Raw genomic sequence first — 17,122 nt, 5'->3', positions numbered from 1 at the left:
TAGGGAGACAACAACCAGCATACAAGCAGAGAGAATGTCTATATGGCCTCTTGGAGACACATCCGTTATATTCTAATCAGACAGCACTAAATGTTCTGTAAACACCAGCCCGAGAGGCGTGTAGGAAGTCAAACAAAAAGCAGTAACTTTATCAGCTGCTACATAATCACACAGTGTATCCCAGACTACAATAATAATCAGTCTGTCCTCGGTCCTTGTACCTCCAGTCTGGTATCAATCACTTTCAAGAGATATGAGTTTCATCCATAACATACAGCATCTAGTCTAGTGACCATTACAAACAGAACACTGGGAATCATGGGAATTACATAGTGGGAAAATATAGAAATATGCTAAACATTGTGTTAATCACTCTTGACATCAATGATGATGACTAGTGCTACGCACAACTAAGTATTCCGTTTTTATTCACTCCTTCACACAAGATGGCGTACTAGCCTGAGCCCTTCAGTGAAGTGAAAGACTGGCCACCATGCCTGTGTTGTGCCATGTCCCAGTCACAAGGTTTATTGTAGTTTATTGTAGTCTGTCCAGAGTAAAAAAACATTGAAACACCAAGTCAACATTGTTCACACTTTTATCACGAGTCATCAGATTGTGGTTTCTAGATAATCTTCTTTCAGGTCAACTGGTTAGTCTCACAAAATTATACAGATTTCCATGGTACCAAGTTACAATCAATAGCATACATCCCTCTGCCTGTTCTCATTTGTCAGTGTGTACGTATCCGACCGTATGTGATCCGCCCAAGTGTACGTGTGTGTGCCTGTGTAAGTGTGTGTGTCTGTGTATGTGTGTCTGCGCGTGCGCGCGTGCGTGCATGCACCTGTGCACATTTGTCCCAGAGACCGTATATGATCCTGTGTGTGCATGCATGCCTGTGTGTGACCTCTCACTGTGCCCCTCTGGGCTCTGGGGCATGTGTTAATGTGTGACAGTCCCAGCCCCCAGCAGCAGACCACCAGACCAGAGTCATGACAGCCTGGAGAACAGCTGCTGTTCTCCCAGGAATCCAGATCCACACCCACACTGGCTAGGATAACAACAACAATCTAAGGTAGGTAAGGAATAGTGTGTATGAGTTTGTTTGTGTGTGTGTGTGTGTGTGTGTGTGTGTGCGCGCGTGCGCGCATTGATGCCTCATATAGTTCAAGTAGGATCCTACTCTGCCAGCTTATATCCATTTGTTAAAGAAAGCTTGTTGTCATTGTGTTTTGATACATTGCTATGTCATTAACACGGGACCCTACACAGATATGGTTATGCATGCAGACAATACCCAATTTGGACTCATTTTCTCATTCACTTTCTCACTCACTCTATTCTCTTTGCTGGGCTGAGAAGCATAGGCTGCATTCCACCAGTCATGTGGTCCGGCTGATCTAAGTCACAAAGCTGGGAGAGAGAGGTTCCCATGCCAATAAACCCCTTAAACTGAAATTGACTTGAGAGAGAGAGAGTTAGAGATTGTGTGGGGGGAAGGGGGGGGGGGGGGCTTAAAGTGGGTAGTAAATGAAAGAATACAGGGAAATACAGGGAATCTGATTCCAGAGGCATTGCAGTGTAGTTGGAAGGGAAGAGGGTCACACTGTAATACTGTAACTGTATTACGTTGAATGCGGGTGGGTAGGAAGCTCTTGATCATGTAATAGACTCTACATTAAATAGTCTCTGGTGAGTTCTCCTATTAGTCATGTGTCTTCCTTTACGTTCAGCACCTCACTGTCACTGCTAAACTTTATGATTCTCTGAAATTGTTTGCATCTTTAAGAACCATACCTAGAGTTCGGAAGGAACTAGATCAAGAGAAAACACGAGGGGAGTACTCAGCCAAGCGAAAGCGATGGTTCTTGCTTAAAATATTTTGTTATTCTCTGTCATTAAACCTGCATACACGGATACACACACACACACACACACACACACACACACACACACACACACACACACACACACACACACACACACACACACACACACACACACACACACATAGATCACATGGTTATACACAGCTACATACACTCATTTGCATAACATTGTAGACATGCACTTTTCTTTACAACACGTGCACAGAAACATATAGAGTCAAACTGTTTCAAAGTTGGCAAGATGTCGCAACTCACTGACAGCAGGGAGGAAGTGAGAGTAAGAGAGTGTGTGCCTGAGAGTGAAAGAGAGAGAGCGAGAGAGAAGGGGGAGAGAATTAGAATGAGAGAGAGAAGGGGGAGAGAGATAGAATGAGGGAGAGGGGGAGAGAGAACTACGGTAGGGATAAGGAGACAACTTGAAATCAACCTCGCCGACAGCATTTGTGAAAAACATTTGTCTCCCTCTCTAACAAGCAAACGAGAGAGACAAAGCGGCAGAAGGAGAGAGGGAGGATGGGAGAGGGAGAGAAATAACAAAGATATAGCTGCTCTCTCAGTCTCTTCTCTATTTTCATTATTTCTCTTTCACAGATTTTGTAGCTGCTGAAAGGAAAGCGATAATTTGGCTGTGTATGGTGCGTTGAAGACAGTGCCTCTTGAGGTGCAGTATGTCTATCTTATAACCGTGGTACAGTTTAACCTGTGAAGAGTGTAGCCTGAGAAAAGAGAAAAGTTCACATTTGAAAGACAAGTGCAGTTGCCTTTCGCTACACCTAAGTTCAGTATACTTGGATAGTAAAGGAAAGTACAATGACAGTAAAACAGTCTACTCAGTCTACGACTTAAACTATTGTTTAAACTTGTGTTGAAAGTGCTGAATCTGAAATCCTTGGCAGCACAGTTGAATTATTCTGTTGGTTTCTCCAAGATGCTGAAATAACATAGCAGAGCAATGTAATCCGTTCTAAAAAGGAGTAGTGATGTGATTTCTGGTTGCTTTCGAAACATAGGACACATAGGACACTGACTTCTCCGAAGTTATACTTTGGCATTTGATGCCATTGCTAGATAAAGTTATAGTCTCAGAGGGGGGCTCTCGAAGGGAGCTTCTGCTTCAGCCCTTTGACATTTTTTCTCCAGTAGAGTCACGGTATAATTCATCTCTTGTGAACAGATTCTGCGCACGCGACAACATTACACAATATTTTAGTTCTGCTATACCTGAGATTACAGTTTAAGCTATGCCTTAGGAAAACAGTATCTACTGAGGGAATATTTGGTCAAATTTTTCTCAATTTCAATGTCTTGGTTTGTTTTGCATGCCACTGGAATGTGCTGCTTGTGCTTCTTGCAAGCTGTAGTGTTAGTACTCACTTCATAATACTGTGTATACATCACACACATACTGTATCTGACAGTCTACGATACATGAGAACTAGGAAGTGGTGTCATAATCATGCCAACGCATCTCTCTGCTTGAGCAAAAAAGCTGTAGCCTGGACCCAGATATTTTTGTGCTGTCTCCTCTAGTCATTGTAGGAGTTGACAAGAGAGCATAAACAGATCTGAGACCAGGCTAATGGAACTGTGTTGCTGCATTGTATATCACACTGGCAGTCATCACACTGGCCATTCACTACACTCTTACTCACTTCGTCTGAATTATGGTTGGGGATTTTGATTAAACTGTATCACAGTGTTTTTGCTCGTTCAGGGTCTCGTCATCATGGATGAGATGGAGGACAAGACTTCTGTGCCTTCAGACGAGAGCGATGTTGAAGTTGACCTAAGACGATCATCCAAGATCCAGACAGAAAACAGAAGAACATCTAGATGGAGGAATGGTGCGTGGTAACAAAGTTATCAAACTGTACTATGGGTAAAAGTCTTATCATGCGGCATATCCTGTTTGTCAAAATCGTTTTTGTTTCTCTTCCTTGTTCTTTGTTTTGCCTCTTGGCAAGTTTTTCGGGATAACCTAACACTTTTCACAATGTCCCGCTTTTATCCAGGGTCTTTTTCCTCTCTACCTTTTTGATTCTCTCTCTATGTTTTGACTCTCTCAATCACTCTCCTTTGTTATCACTGTTACAATCTCTGTCAGAATGTGTTACTGTCAACCTTAACACACTCTCCCCTCTCTTCATCGATCTATCTATCTATCGATCTATCGATCTATCTATCTCTCACCCCCCCCTCTCTCTCTCTCTCTCTCTCTCTCTCTCTCTCCTCCAGGTCAGTGTGTGCTGGCAGTACCCACCTCCTCCCTGCTGAACCCCAGGTTTGATCTGTCATTCTGCAGGTCTCTGCTGGAGAGGGAAGGCTTCCAGGTCAGTGCACACACACACACACACACACACACACACACACACACACACACACACACACACACACACACACACACACACACACACACACACACACACACACACACACACACACACACACACACAAACTCTTGCTTTCTCTCTCCATCTCTCTCTCTGGGCGCCCACTGGCACTCTTTATTCTCATCCGTTGAGCCTCGCTATGTCAAGCAGCCTGTCCATTTGTGTGGGGGAGGTTAAACTAGAATAGCTCGCTATCTCACTTCCTCTCTCAGACTGTCTTATGTCTCATCAAAATATAGGCCTACTGTTATGTCATCAATTTAAAAAGCTTTCATGAAGAAAAACATGACCCGTGCTAATGCCACAATCCTGAAATTATGAGACAGCAAATTGTACCCCAAACACTTATATTTTGCTAAGCTGAGGAATAGGCCTGGAGAAATGCAAGGGCTCATATTCATAGATAAAGCTTTGCATGCAACGACTGCCATTCCATGAGATCAACATGATAGTTAAAGATATTTTGAAGCTATAGGTCTTAAATGACAGCAAAACATAAACCATGAGTGAGGACGGGATTCAACCCGATCGTTCCTTTTCAGCTATGCACCTTTTATTTGATTTATTTTACCAGGTAATTTGACTGAAAACACATTCTCATTTCCAGCAATGACCTGGGGAAGAGCTAAAGGGGATGAATGAGCCAATTTAAAGCTGGGGATGATTAGGTGGCCATTAGGTGGGATTTTTGATGACCATAGAGCAGGGGTGTCAAAGTCAAATGGACGGAGGGCCAAATAAAAAAATCAGCTACAAGACGAGGGCCGGACTGTTCGAATGTTCATTGAAAAATTTTTAAATGACGCATATAGTCTAGTGAACCTAATTGAACCTACTGAAAACCTAACAAATATATTACAATATGATCAGATAAATAAAGCAATATTTTCTTATGGCTCTGTCAGTAATCTTTAATTTTCAACAGACACAAAAGACAAATTTCCTTTATATAAATATCCCCATAACATGAACATTAAATGAAAGAAACCGGTATTCAAGGCACCATCAGTAGACTATATTTTCTATTTTAGCAAAAGTGGGCTAAATTTACTTCAAAGAAAAAACAATAATAGCAATTTTCTATCATCCACTCAACTGAAATATTTTTAAAATATAATTGGATTGAAATACAAAAAAATAAAGTGCAAAAATCTATTAATCAAAAACAACACTTTGTTTAAGGAGAAGTAACATGCAGTGAAAACAAATATTACATTTTAACTTTTAAACTTGAACTGAGTAAAAACTCTAAATATGTGATTGCACAGTAATGTTCACTTGTTTGAGGTTGAGGGTGATACTTGGTGGTGTCCCATCTTTTCCACAAGTTCATCAATGTTCGGGGTAAGGCTCTGAGCTGAAGAAATCCTCAGAATTGAGTGGAGGTGTTCAGCAGTAAGTCGACTTCTGTGTGATGTTTTGTTCAGGTTCATCAAAGAAAACAGTTGTTCACACAGGTATGTGCTGCCAAACATAGACAACGTTTGAGCAGCCTGGATGCGCAGCTGGGGCATTGTGCCGGGGAGGAAACGGGCGAACTCCGCAGCACCCACTGCTGCATATTTTGCCCTCAGTGCATCATTGCATTGGAGGTCAATCAACTCCATTTGGAGGTTTGGTGGTGAGCTTTCCACGTCAACAGCAAATGGGTTACCGAGCAGTTCCAACCTGCTTTTTTGTGCTTCAAAGTCAGCAAATCGGCGTCGAAAGTCAGCGGCAAGCATACCTATTTTATCAGCCAACTGTGTGCTCGGGAACGCACTGGTAGAGAGCTTCTCTTTCATGGTCTGGCAGCTGGGAAAGTGGCTCAAATTTTCTTTCCGCATCTGCGTCTCCCACAGAGTCAGTTTGGTTTTAAATGCCTTCACTGTACTGTACATATCAGAGATGACACGATCCCGACCCTGCAGCTGCAAGTTTATTGCATTCAGATGACTCGTAATGTCACACAGAAAAGCCATTTCACACAGAAACATTTCGTCTCGGAGTTGTGTTGTGTCTTTCCCTTTGCTGTCCAAGAACAGACAAATCTCCTCACGAAGCTCGAAACATCTTTGAAGCACCTTTCCCTGGCTTAGCCATCGCACCTCTGTGTGATAAGGCAAATCACCATGCTCCGTTTCTAACTCCGTCAGAAATGCCTTGAACTGGCGGTGATTCAAACCTTTGGCTCTGATAAAGTTAACTGTGCGCGTGATGATGCTCATTACATGCTCCATTTTCAAGGCTTTACCGCACAACGCTTCCTGGTGTATGATACAATGATAAGCTGTCAGCTCACCTGTCGCGTTTTCCTCTTGCATCTTTTCCCGTATCTTCGCCACCAGTCCGCTCCTGTGTCCACACATCGCAGGTGCTCCGTCGGTTGTCAAACCCACGAGTTTTTCCCAAGGCAGCTCCATCTCATTTACACATCTTGACACCTCTTCATACAAATCATGCCCCGTAGTTGTGCCATGCATAGGACGTAAAGCCAAAAACTCCTCTGTCACGCTTAGGTTGGAGTCCACTCCGCGGATGAAAATTGACAACTGGGCAATGTCAGAAATGTCGGTGCTCTCATCCACAGCCAAGGAATATGCAATAAAATCTTTTCCCTTTTTCACAAGCTGCTCTTTTAGATTGATGGACAACTGGTCTACTCTCTCGGCAATGGTGTTTCTGCTCAGACTCACATTTAAAAAGAGTTGCCTTTTTTCTGGGCAAACTTCGTCACAAACTTTAATCATGCAGTTTTTGATGAAATCCCCCTCCGTAAATGGCCGGGCTGATTTAGCGATCTCTTCTGCCAAAATAAAACTGGCCTTGACAGCAGCCTGGCCTTGTGATTTGCCTTTTTTGAACAGAGCCTGTCGAGATTTGAGGCCTCGTTTTAATTCCTCTGCCTTTTGTAGCCTTTGTTCCATGTCCATATTCTTGTTTTTGTCCGCGTGTTTCGTTTCATAATGTCGTCTCAGATTATACTCTTTCAGTACCGCCACACTTTCTCCACACAGAAGACACACAGGTTTTCCAGCTACCTTCGTGAACATATACTCCGACTCCCACCTTGTTTGAAACCCCCGGTTCTCAGTATCCACCTTCCGTTTTGCCATTTTTGATGGGTATCTGAAAGTTAATTTTACTGTGATGCTGACGACTGCTGTGCCAATAAATATTGAAATGAAGCAGCCTACTGCTCGGTGCGTCACCTTTGCATTGTGGGAAATGTAGTATTGGTGCGTGTAAAAGATCTGCGGGCTGCCGGCTTGCTGCGGGCCGGTTCTAATAATAAATCAAGATCATCCCAGGGGCCGTAAAAAACCTTCTTGCGGGCCGGATGTGGCCCGCGGGCCTTGACTCTGACATATGTGCCATAGAGTGTTAGGACACCCGTTTAGCATTCCATCCAAATGACTGCACCTTACACAGGACAATGTCCCCAATCACTGCCCTGGGGTATATTATTCAGACTAGAGGAAAGAGTGCCTCCTACTGCACTTCCAACACAATTTCCAGCAGCATCTGGTCTTCCATCTAGGACCAACCCTGCTTAGCTTCAGAGCCAAGCTAGCAGTGGGATGCAGGGTGGTATACTGCTGGCACTGGCAAAGGCAATGTTTCCGTATTCACATCCCGGCCTATCCTTACACAGTGGCTTGCGAAAGTATTCACCCCCCTTTGGTATTTTTCCTATTTTGTTGCTAACAGCGTCAGTGGTGTATAGGTGAGGACGGAGTCAAGCGCAGGAAACAGAACTGAGTAAAAATAACGTACTTTACTCGGGAAAAATAAACAGTACAATAAATCCATGTGGGGATAACAATCCCTAACACACAAGACTAACACAAACAGGAACAATCAAGCACAAAACATAATGAGAACCAGAGGGGTAAATAGGAAAATAATAATAATGTAATGGGAACCAGGTGTGTACAATCAAGACATAACAAATGGAAAAATAAATGTGGATCGGTGGCAGCTAGAAAGCCGGTGATGATGACCGCCGAACGCCGCCCGAACAATTAGAGGCACCAGCTTCGGCGGAAGTCGTGACAGTTGCCTTACAACCTGGAATTAAAATAGATGTTTTGGGGGTTTGTATCATTTGATTTACACATGCCAACCACTTTGAAGATACAAAATATTTTTTATTGTGAAACAAACAAGAAATACGACAAAAAAAAACAGAAAACTTGAGCGTGCAAAACTATTCACCCCCTAAAGTCAATACTTTGTAGAGCCTCCTTTTGCAGCAATTACAGATGCAAGTCTCTTGGGGTATGTCTCTATAAGCTTGGCACATCTAGCCACTGGGATTTTTGCCCATTCTTCAAGGCAAAACTACTCCAGCTCCTTCAAGTTGAATGGGTTTCGCTGGTGTACAGCAATCTTTAAGCCATACCACAGTTGGATTGAGATCTGGGCTTTGACTAGATCATTCCAAGACATTTAAATGTTTCCCCTTAAACCACTCAAGTGTTTCTTTAGCAGTATGCTTAGGGTAATTGTCCTGCTGGAAGGTGAACCTCCATCCCAGTCTCATATCTCTGGAAGTCTGAAACAGGTTTCCCTCAAGAATTTCCATATATTTAGAGCCATCCATCATTCCTTCTATTCTGACCAGTTTCCCAGTCCCTGATGATGAAAAACATCCCCACAGCATGATGCTGCCACCACCATGCTTCACTGTGAGGATGGTGTTCTCGGGGTGATGAGAGGTGTTAGGTTTGTGCCAGACATAGCGTTTTCCGTAATGGCCAAAAAGCTAAATTTTTGTCTCATCTGACCAGAGTACCTTCTTCCATATGTTTGGGGAGTCTCCCATATGCCTTTTGGCAAGCAGCAAACGTGTATGCTTATTTTTTCTTTAAGCAATGGCTTTTTCTGGCCACTCTTCCATAAAACCCAGCTATGTGGAGTGTACGGCTTAAAGTGGTCCTATGGACAGATACTCCAATCTCTGCTGTGGAGCTTTGCAGCTCCTTCAGGGTTATCTTTGGTCTCTTTGTTGCCTCCCTGATTAATGCCCTCTTTGCCTGGTCCGTGAGTTTTGGTGGGCGGCCCTCACTTGGCAGGTTTGTTGTGGTGCCATATTCTTTCATTTTTTAAATAATGGATTTAATGGTGGGATGTGGGATGTTCAAAGTTTCAGATATTTTTTTATAATCCAACCCTGATCTGTACTTCTCCACAACTTTGTCCCTGACCTGTTTGAAGAGCTCCTTGGTCTTCATGGTGCCGCTTGCTTGGTGGTGCCCCTTGCTTAGTGGTGTTGCAGACTCTGGGGCCTTTCAGAACAGGGGACACTTAGATTGCACACAGGTGGACTTTATTTAACAAATGATGTGACTTCTGAAGTTAATTGGTTGCACCAGATCTTATTTAGGGGCATCATAGCAAAGGGGGTGAATAGATATGCACGCACCACTTTTCCGTTTTTTTTTAAATAATTTTTTGAAACCTGCCATTTAAATTACAGGTTGTAATGCAACACAATAGGAAAAATGCAAAGAGGGATGAATACTTTTCAAGGCACTGTATTTTGGGTTATGATAGGGTAAGACCAGTGTACTAAGCTCATGAGGTATTTCTAAGTCGTGTTCTTTAAAAATCAGTATATTTCATTCATTGGAATTACAACTGAACAGCAGTTAATGTTGAAAATGTTACCTTAAAAGTCTAAGTTGATGTCTAAAACATCACATCCAGGGTGTGTTATGTTTGTGTCAAAAAGCCCTGTACCAAAACTTGGAACAGAAATTCTGAGAAGAACACAGCTGCAGAGTTGATATGACCACTGGGTTATGTGGCAATACCCCCTTATCTAGAATGGCTGTAGTGATGCATTTGGAGTGGAGTGGCTATGTTGCCAAATTCTCTGGACACCTCTTCCCGATAGCTAAACAACCAACGCTCAATGATGAATGGAGAAGGGAAGGTGTCAGCAGGGGTGGGACTGGGGCGGAACAAGGCGATTACCTTCGGTCGTGTAGCATCAGAGCTTTTGGACAGCTCATTCACACAGACCTTAATGAGGGAAGTGAGAAATAACATTCTTAAACTCTTTGATTTCCTTATTTCGTTTCTTCTTTTATTTAGAGTTAGTTTTTTGTTCTACCGATTAAACAGCTTCAGTAAAGGTTGAGGTTTATTTTTATATGGCTAATATTTACTCTGAGATGGTGAATGTGCCACGTCTGTACATGATCCACCTTTGACATGATGCCTACCAGCCACACCTTCCCTATGTAAATCCGATAAAAGGACAGGACCCACTTCAGCCCAGCATACCTACCTGCCTACCAGCCCAACTAGAACCATGTTTGTGTTCTTCTGTGTTGTCTCTCTCCTCAGTCTTGCTTTGGATGCTGAACACGACACTCCTGACCAGGAGTGACTTTATGGACGCTGCTATAAGTATGTTGCCACAGGACTGGACTGGGCAGACGCTGTGTCCTACTGTGGGACTCAGGGAGCGAACTTGGCCTCTGTGCACAGTGAGGCTGAACACCAGTTAATCAAAACCCTAATCAAGACGTTCGACCCTTTAGAGTTCTACACCTGGATCGGGTTGTCTGACGTTGTTAAGGAGGGGAGGTGGATGTGGACTGACGGGTCCAAGGTGGACTTTACCGACTGGTTTAAATCAGACCCTGATGGTGGAAAGGCTCAAAACTGTGTAAATACAAACTATCAAATGCTGTGGATTGATAATGAATGCAGCGAGGGTTATGCCTTTGTCTGCGCTGAGCGTCTCTGCTAGTCAGTCGTCCGTCAAGATGGAGGTGCTGTCCCTGGCTGTCCTAGGAGAGAAGAAACCTTTCCCCCCCAATATTAAATGAACACCTTAACACCTTACAACAATGCTTAAATCATTGTTTATGGATTGTACATATAACTACAAAAGGTTTGTGTGCTTACATCAGCTGTCTTTTAATTCTGTCAAGAAGCTCTGTGGCACACAAAATTTGACACAGGAATCACGATAGAAACACATTGTTACGTGGCAATACCCACACACAATGGGTATGTAGTGCTGCTGCCTTTGGAGCACAGCTTATTTACACAGACACAGTGAGTGGTTTTTATGTTAGAGATCATACTCACACATGCATACACTTCCACATCCACCCACTGTCACGGATCCCCCCCCCCAGTACTGCTGCTCATTCTATTCACCAGTTCAGGAAGTCTACTGACGGGATTCATTATCATCAACCCCGGACTGTCTTGTCTGACTACACACACCTGGTTCCCATTTCACCTGATTACTATGTTATATATGTGCCCTCTGTTCCCTCTGTCTGTTATTGTTCCCATGTCCGTTGGCCGTGTGATGCAGCGGTTATACTGCGTGCTTTATATATTGTGTATTACGGGTATCGTCCCATGTCGTTCAACGAGGTTTACCCCCGCTTTTTTGTTTGGGTACAGCCCAGTGTTTTTGTATACGTGTTTGTTTTGGGTGTATTAAAAACCTCTATTGTGTATTCCTGCCACCTGTCTCCAAATCCTTTATACCAGCGTGACACAAACTCACAGACACACACACTTTTACAACCTTTTGACCACCCAGATCAAAGCACTCTTTCCCCCACCCCCCCCATCTTATCTTTTTCCCCTTATCTTGTTTATGTGGAATGTGTTTTGGTATAGTATGAAAGCCATTGCATGGAAAATTACATTTAGAATACATTATTGCCATGTGTTGATTTCTCCAATGTAGATTCCTGTAGCAGACTTTGAGACACCTCTGGAAATAGCACTGGATGTGCCCTCAGTCAGGAGATACCTGTTCTTTAACTCTTCTCTCTTCCACTTCATCATGGCACCGGTAGGGTCCCTCATAGTATTGGTTCATAACTCAAGGGTCCATTGTATCTGTTATATTTGCATCTTTTACATTATTCACACTATAGTGTCCAGTATCAGTTAATCTCATACGCTATCAGGAGATCTTTTACTAATGTGTCCGGTATCTATTCAGAGTTAGTGCTTGTTCTTTGTATGTTTAGTTTATACTGTGTATCATTTTTTTTTTTATCTCCCCTCCAGATTCTATATGTGGTGATATGGTGTGCTGTGTTCTCCACTCTTCACCTCTATCTCTCAGTCACTGACTACTGGGTCCTCTGCCTGTCTGTCAGTCTGGCCTCCATCTTCCTCACCACAGCCATCATTGTCATCCTCCACTATAGTAACAAGGAGGTGGGTGTTCCATCTGTTTTTCAGTCTGAGAGAGCTTAGGAACCTTAATGGTTTGCTCACTTATAAATGCAATCCAATCTTTAATCGCAGTGCTATTAGGGAGCTGCGGTAGCAACATAAATGATGCATAGATATTAATAGGAATGCATCTGTGCTTGTGGAAGCAAATAAATAGACTATGTAGCTATGTCACACTCAAGAGGATTGAAGCAAAACATTCACAGACACTTTGAAACCAATATGGTTCGTTATTAAACACCATGATTTCCATGTCTGAATTATATGGAAATATTGGGCTATAGCCTGCAACCAGTTGTAAGACCCTGAAACGATTTTTAGATGTACCTGTAATGTTTAATGGTCGTCCTACAGATAAACATGAACATTGACGTGCGACTCATCCAGGTGAATGAGAGGCTGAGCCGGCATAAGCTGCTTGTAGGCGTGGCTGACTGGGTGCAGAACTGTACTGGGAGTCTACAGGTAGGCAGCGTGAACCTGCACAGAAAGGCAGCTCAATCCGAGAGGGCATTTTGTGTCAAGCCTTTTTATCACTCTCCCTTTCTGGCAATTGAGGTTACTTCTAAATGCCTGTTTGTTGTGGTATGAATCTGTAACCGGATCCCTCGAACGATCAATTAATGAAGTTATATGTCGATGTATTGATACGATTGTGTGGTTTCATTGTATTAGGAATTTCCAGGGGAACAAAAGAGCAGCCACAGACAAAGTCGGTCAAAAATCTATCTGGTTCATTGTAAGTTGCAACAGGGAGACACCACCCAGCACAGAAGCAGAGAAAATGTCTAACTGGCCTCTGGGACAGGCCCTTTATATCCTAATCAGACAGCACCAAATGTTCTGACACATACAAAGTCAAAACGATAAAGGCAGCGACTTTGCTAGCTGCTACAGAATCACAGTGGCCACAGAATGCCACCAATACAATAGTGAATAATCAGTGTCCTCGGTCCTTGTACGGGAGGTCTGGCATCAATCACTATCAACAGATATGAGAATAATCCATAACAAGTCTAGTGACCATCAACCTGCACCTTGAGTGTCACATATGGAACCCTGGAAATTATGTATTACAATAACTCCAAATATGCTAAACATTGTGTTGATCCCAACTTCAGTCATTTAAAATGTCCCCATTACATTCTCTGTCTGTCCATCTTACTGTCTTTGTGTATCTTTTTGTCTCTCTCTGTCATTCTTTATCTGTCTGTCTCTCTCTCTCTTACCCTCTCAGCTGTTCATTGTGTACTGGGATACGGCCCACTGCTTGAGGGCACTGACTGAAACTCTAGAGGAGATGTGCTTTGTCAGAGACGAGGCCCAGGTAGGTACATCATGATGTCACCATGTTCGGTCTATGACTCTATTGATTTGTGTCTGCGTTCTCTTTGGCAAGGCTTTTCTGTCCATGCTGTTTCGGGAAGGCAATGGGATATAATATGCATAGCGTAAAACTTTGATTAATAACCCTTCCGTTTATTTGCTTAAATGACTGAACACAACAAGCGCTTATTAGAGACAAGATTCTATTCGAAGCACACAGCTTTTGCTCATTTGCATAGATAATTGTTTAATTCCAGCATTGTAATCAATTTCTTCATTACCTGCACGAATGTGTTAGCATTTGCACACTGTGTCAAGTTTATTTTGTCTTAGTATGCCTCTATCCCCTCCCCTCAAAAAAAATGCTTCCTTGACAGATTTCTCTCCTGACTGTGCATTTTCGTCAGTTATTTCATCACTAGAGGGCGCTCTGACGATTTCTAAGGGTCTGGGCCCGGTTGCATAAGACAACTTAAGTTTTCCTTAAAGTTTCCTTAACTTTAAGTCAGTTGCACAAAACATTTTAAGTGAAAAAGTTAAGAGTACACATGAGGTCCCTTATTAACTTCTTCATTCAGTATGGATGTCAATGTAAACAGCATTTGTGGAGGTGAATGTTTCTCCACCTGCATTGCTTGCTGTTTGGGGTTTTAGGCTGGGTTTCTGTACAGCACTTTGAGATATCAGCTGATCATTTGATTTGATTTGTTGCTTTCGTCTGCTGTGGTTACAAATGGAAAACATCAACCAGCCAATGTTAGCTACTTAACTAAACAATGGAAGATGCACAATGCACAATCCATCTCTACAAAGCTAGCTGGCTAGTTAGCTATAGCTACTCTGTAAGCTAGCTTGACCTACTAGAAAGTAGTATAAACAAGTTAAGAAAACAGTAACTCCGAGAAACTTGGTTTATTATCTTTTGAAACAATTAGGGTATTCTGTCTTGAAGTTCTATTTTTCTATCTCACAAAATGAAAGCGATTTCTTTCATGAGAAGCTTAGTCAGTGAATCAGGTAATCTCCATGGTAATCAGATACTCTTTCTGCCATATGTGCCTTCAAACTACTGTAAAACCCCTTAAGTATGCCCATACCTAAGGAAATATTTGGTGAGATCTAAGCAATGCCCTTAAACAATTCCATTATGTAAGGGAAAATGATTCCTTAATGTAAACCCTTAAGGAAAATGCTTAAGATATTTTATGCAACCGGGCCCTGTACTCCCAAAATTGTTGACTGTTTTTGTGCTTACCAGTTAGCTAGCAGTACTCAGCTGTTAGCAGTCAATGGCTAGCAGTTTCTTACAATTGACATTGTTTTTCGAGTCATTACGGAATTATTTAATGTAATTAATTGAACATTAAACCTCGTAAACAATTAATGGTAACCTAATAAACATTTACACCCAGCGTTTATTTGAAACAGGCGTTTATTTGCTGAAATGTTTGCTGTCTCCCGGCTATTAAAAGGGACAGTCGGCTATTTGAGACTGCATTTACTTGAAGTTTTACAGTAGATTGATATTGACAAATCTCTGTGTACTGTTAAAAGGAATTGTATAAGGTAAATTGAAATTAAACTGGAAATTGACAACAGGAGAATTGAGTATTATAGATTGTGATTTAGGCCTATTGGAGGGTTTTAGATGGTGTATATAGCCCTTCAATTGTCTAGTAAGGCAATCTTGTGATGTGTAATAATGACCACCATTCAGTGGTTCTGTGTAGCAGTAGCAGGCAATGCAATCTAATGGGTTATCCTCACTTTTCACTCCCTCCCTAGAAAATACTTAATAAGAGAATGTCCCACCTTGTCCTGGTGACAGAGGTCATGACCTTTGATCCTGTGGCGGAGGGGTCAACTGTCAATGAAAGTTCTGATGAGGAAAGGCCCCTCTTGATGAACGATGAGGAGACTGGACACAGTACCTCAACCAGCCAGAGGGAGGACACCAAACTCACCGCTAACTACAGTTTGGTACCGGACCAAATATTACCAGCTCAGGTTAGTTAGAGAAACTGCTTTCAATAATACTTGTATTCTTATGTTATAATTTGGACTGCTCACTAAATTATTTTTCTATCGTGCAATATGTTGAACAAATGGTATTCCAGATCAGTGGAGGCTGGTGGAGGGAGAAGTCTGGAGGATGGGCTCCAGCCACCACTGTCTAAGATATAGCCTACCTACAGACTAGAGTGTGTTCATATAGCAGTATTATCAAGGCTCTTTTGTTGTTCATGCTATCCAAACATATCTCTTTTTGCAGGCCAAAGCACTCCAACTTTTATTGACCTACGGTGCGGTGTTTGTCAAGCTGTTAGTGTCTGAAAAGCTGCCAAACTCCACACGCCGCCCCCTACGCTCCAGGAGGAATCACTGCACCACTGCCTCCCTTTGTCTGTGTCAGTATATCAAAACCAAGGTTCTACGATTATAAGACAGGGACACAGAGAAGCTTATTCATTACACTTGAAATAATATGTTATTGTAGGACAGGATAATATTTGCACTGATCATGTAACAATCGCGATTTGAAACCCACTTCTGTGTCAAAAAAATTGCATTAAATATATCATCTTTATGAGTTGTGTCCTTTAGTAAACAAGTATATTCCTTTATTTTGATAAGGTACATGCTACAATATATTTTGGGAGTGCATTTAGATAAACAGGGCAAATTATGAAGGGATTTTGCGGAGAGATAAAAAAAAAAAGAGAGCGAGGAGGGCAGGAGAGGACAGATTCAATGATGCAGAGATTAAGTATGAAGCTCAGGGGGTCAACGTGAATCATTGTTCTTGGCCGGATGCACGGCTACACAGGAGGTGCATGTGGCACACAGTTTCATTCATTAATCCATGGTTATTAATCAGCCTTGACACAACTGCTGAGGTGATTGGCTCATAAGTATCCGGTACTTGGCATGATGACACAAACACACACAGGGAGAGACACAACGCTCAGGGGAGGCAGAGAGGTGTAGCGGTACAGAGATGCATGTAGCGACAGTCCAAGTTAAACGATCGCACAGACGCTGGGTCACTATTTGGGAGGCTAAATGACCATCTGTGATCTTGCAGACACAGTCTGGCCTAGTCCCACCACCTCCCTCTCTTCTCTCTGTCTCTGTGTCAGAGGAGGCTGGTGGGAGGAGCCATAGGAGGACGGGCTCAGTGTAATGACTAGAACGGAATAACGGTAACGGTTTCCATATGTGTGTTTGATACCGTAGAATTGATTCCATCCCAGCCATTGGAATGAGCCCGTCCTCCTATAGCTCCCCCCACCAGCCTCCTCTGCT

At 42.7% G+C, this 17,122-nt stretch overlaps 1 protein-coding gene across 6 annotated transcripts; it reads left to right on the top strand.

Annotated features, from left to right (window-relative positions):
* The first annotated feature begins 864 nt into the window (after positions 1-864).
* LOC110488415 (transmembrane protein 268) lies at positions 865-16,409 on the top strand. 6 transcript variants are annotated; one of them, XM_036971755.2, is made up of 10 exons: positions 885-1,078; positions 2,484-2,553; positions 3,607-3,736; positions 4,128-4,222; positions 11,991-12,098; positions 12,320-12,472; positions 12,845-12,955; positions 13,728-13,817; positions 15,602-15,823; positions 16,089-16,409. In XM_036971755.2, the coding sequence occupies exons 3-10, from the start codon at positions 3,619-3,621 to the stop codon at positions 16,257-16,259; spliced, it is 1,068 nt and encodes a 355-aa protein (XP_036827650.1). In that variant the 5' UTR covers positions 885-1,078; positions 2,484-2,553; positions 3,607-3,618; the 3' UTR covers positions 16,260-16,409. The 6 variants fall into 6 exon arrangements, with proteins under 6 accessions (XP_036827653.1, XP_036827650.1, XP_036827651.1 ...); XM_036971756.2 differs by having other exon boundaries at positions 3,590-3,736; XM_036971754.2 differs by having other exon boundaries at positions 919-1,078; positions 2,484-2,527.
* The last annotated feature ends 713 nt before the right edge of the window (positions 16,410-17,122 follow it).

The sequence above is a fragment of the Oncorhynchus mykiss genome, chromosome 30 (assembly GCF_057628025.1).
Source record: "Oncorhynchus mykiss isolate SJ-2025 chromosome 30, ASM5762802v1, whole genome shotgun sequence".
NCBI lineage: Eukaryota > Metazoa > Chordata > Actinopteri > Salmoniformes > Salmonidae > Oncorhynchus > Oncorhynchus mykiss.
The sequence above is the reverse complement of the archived record's forward strand: the minus strand, read 5'-3'. Positions and strand labels throughout refer to the sequence as shown.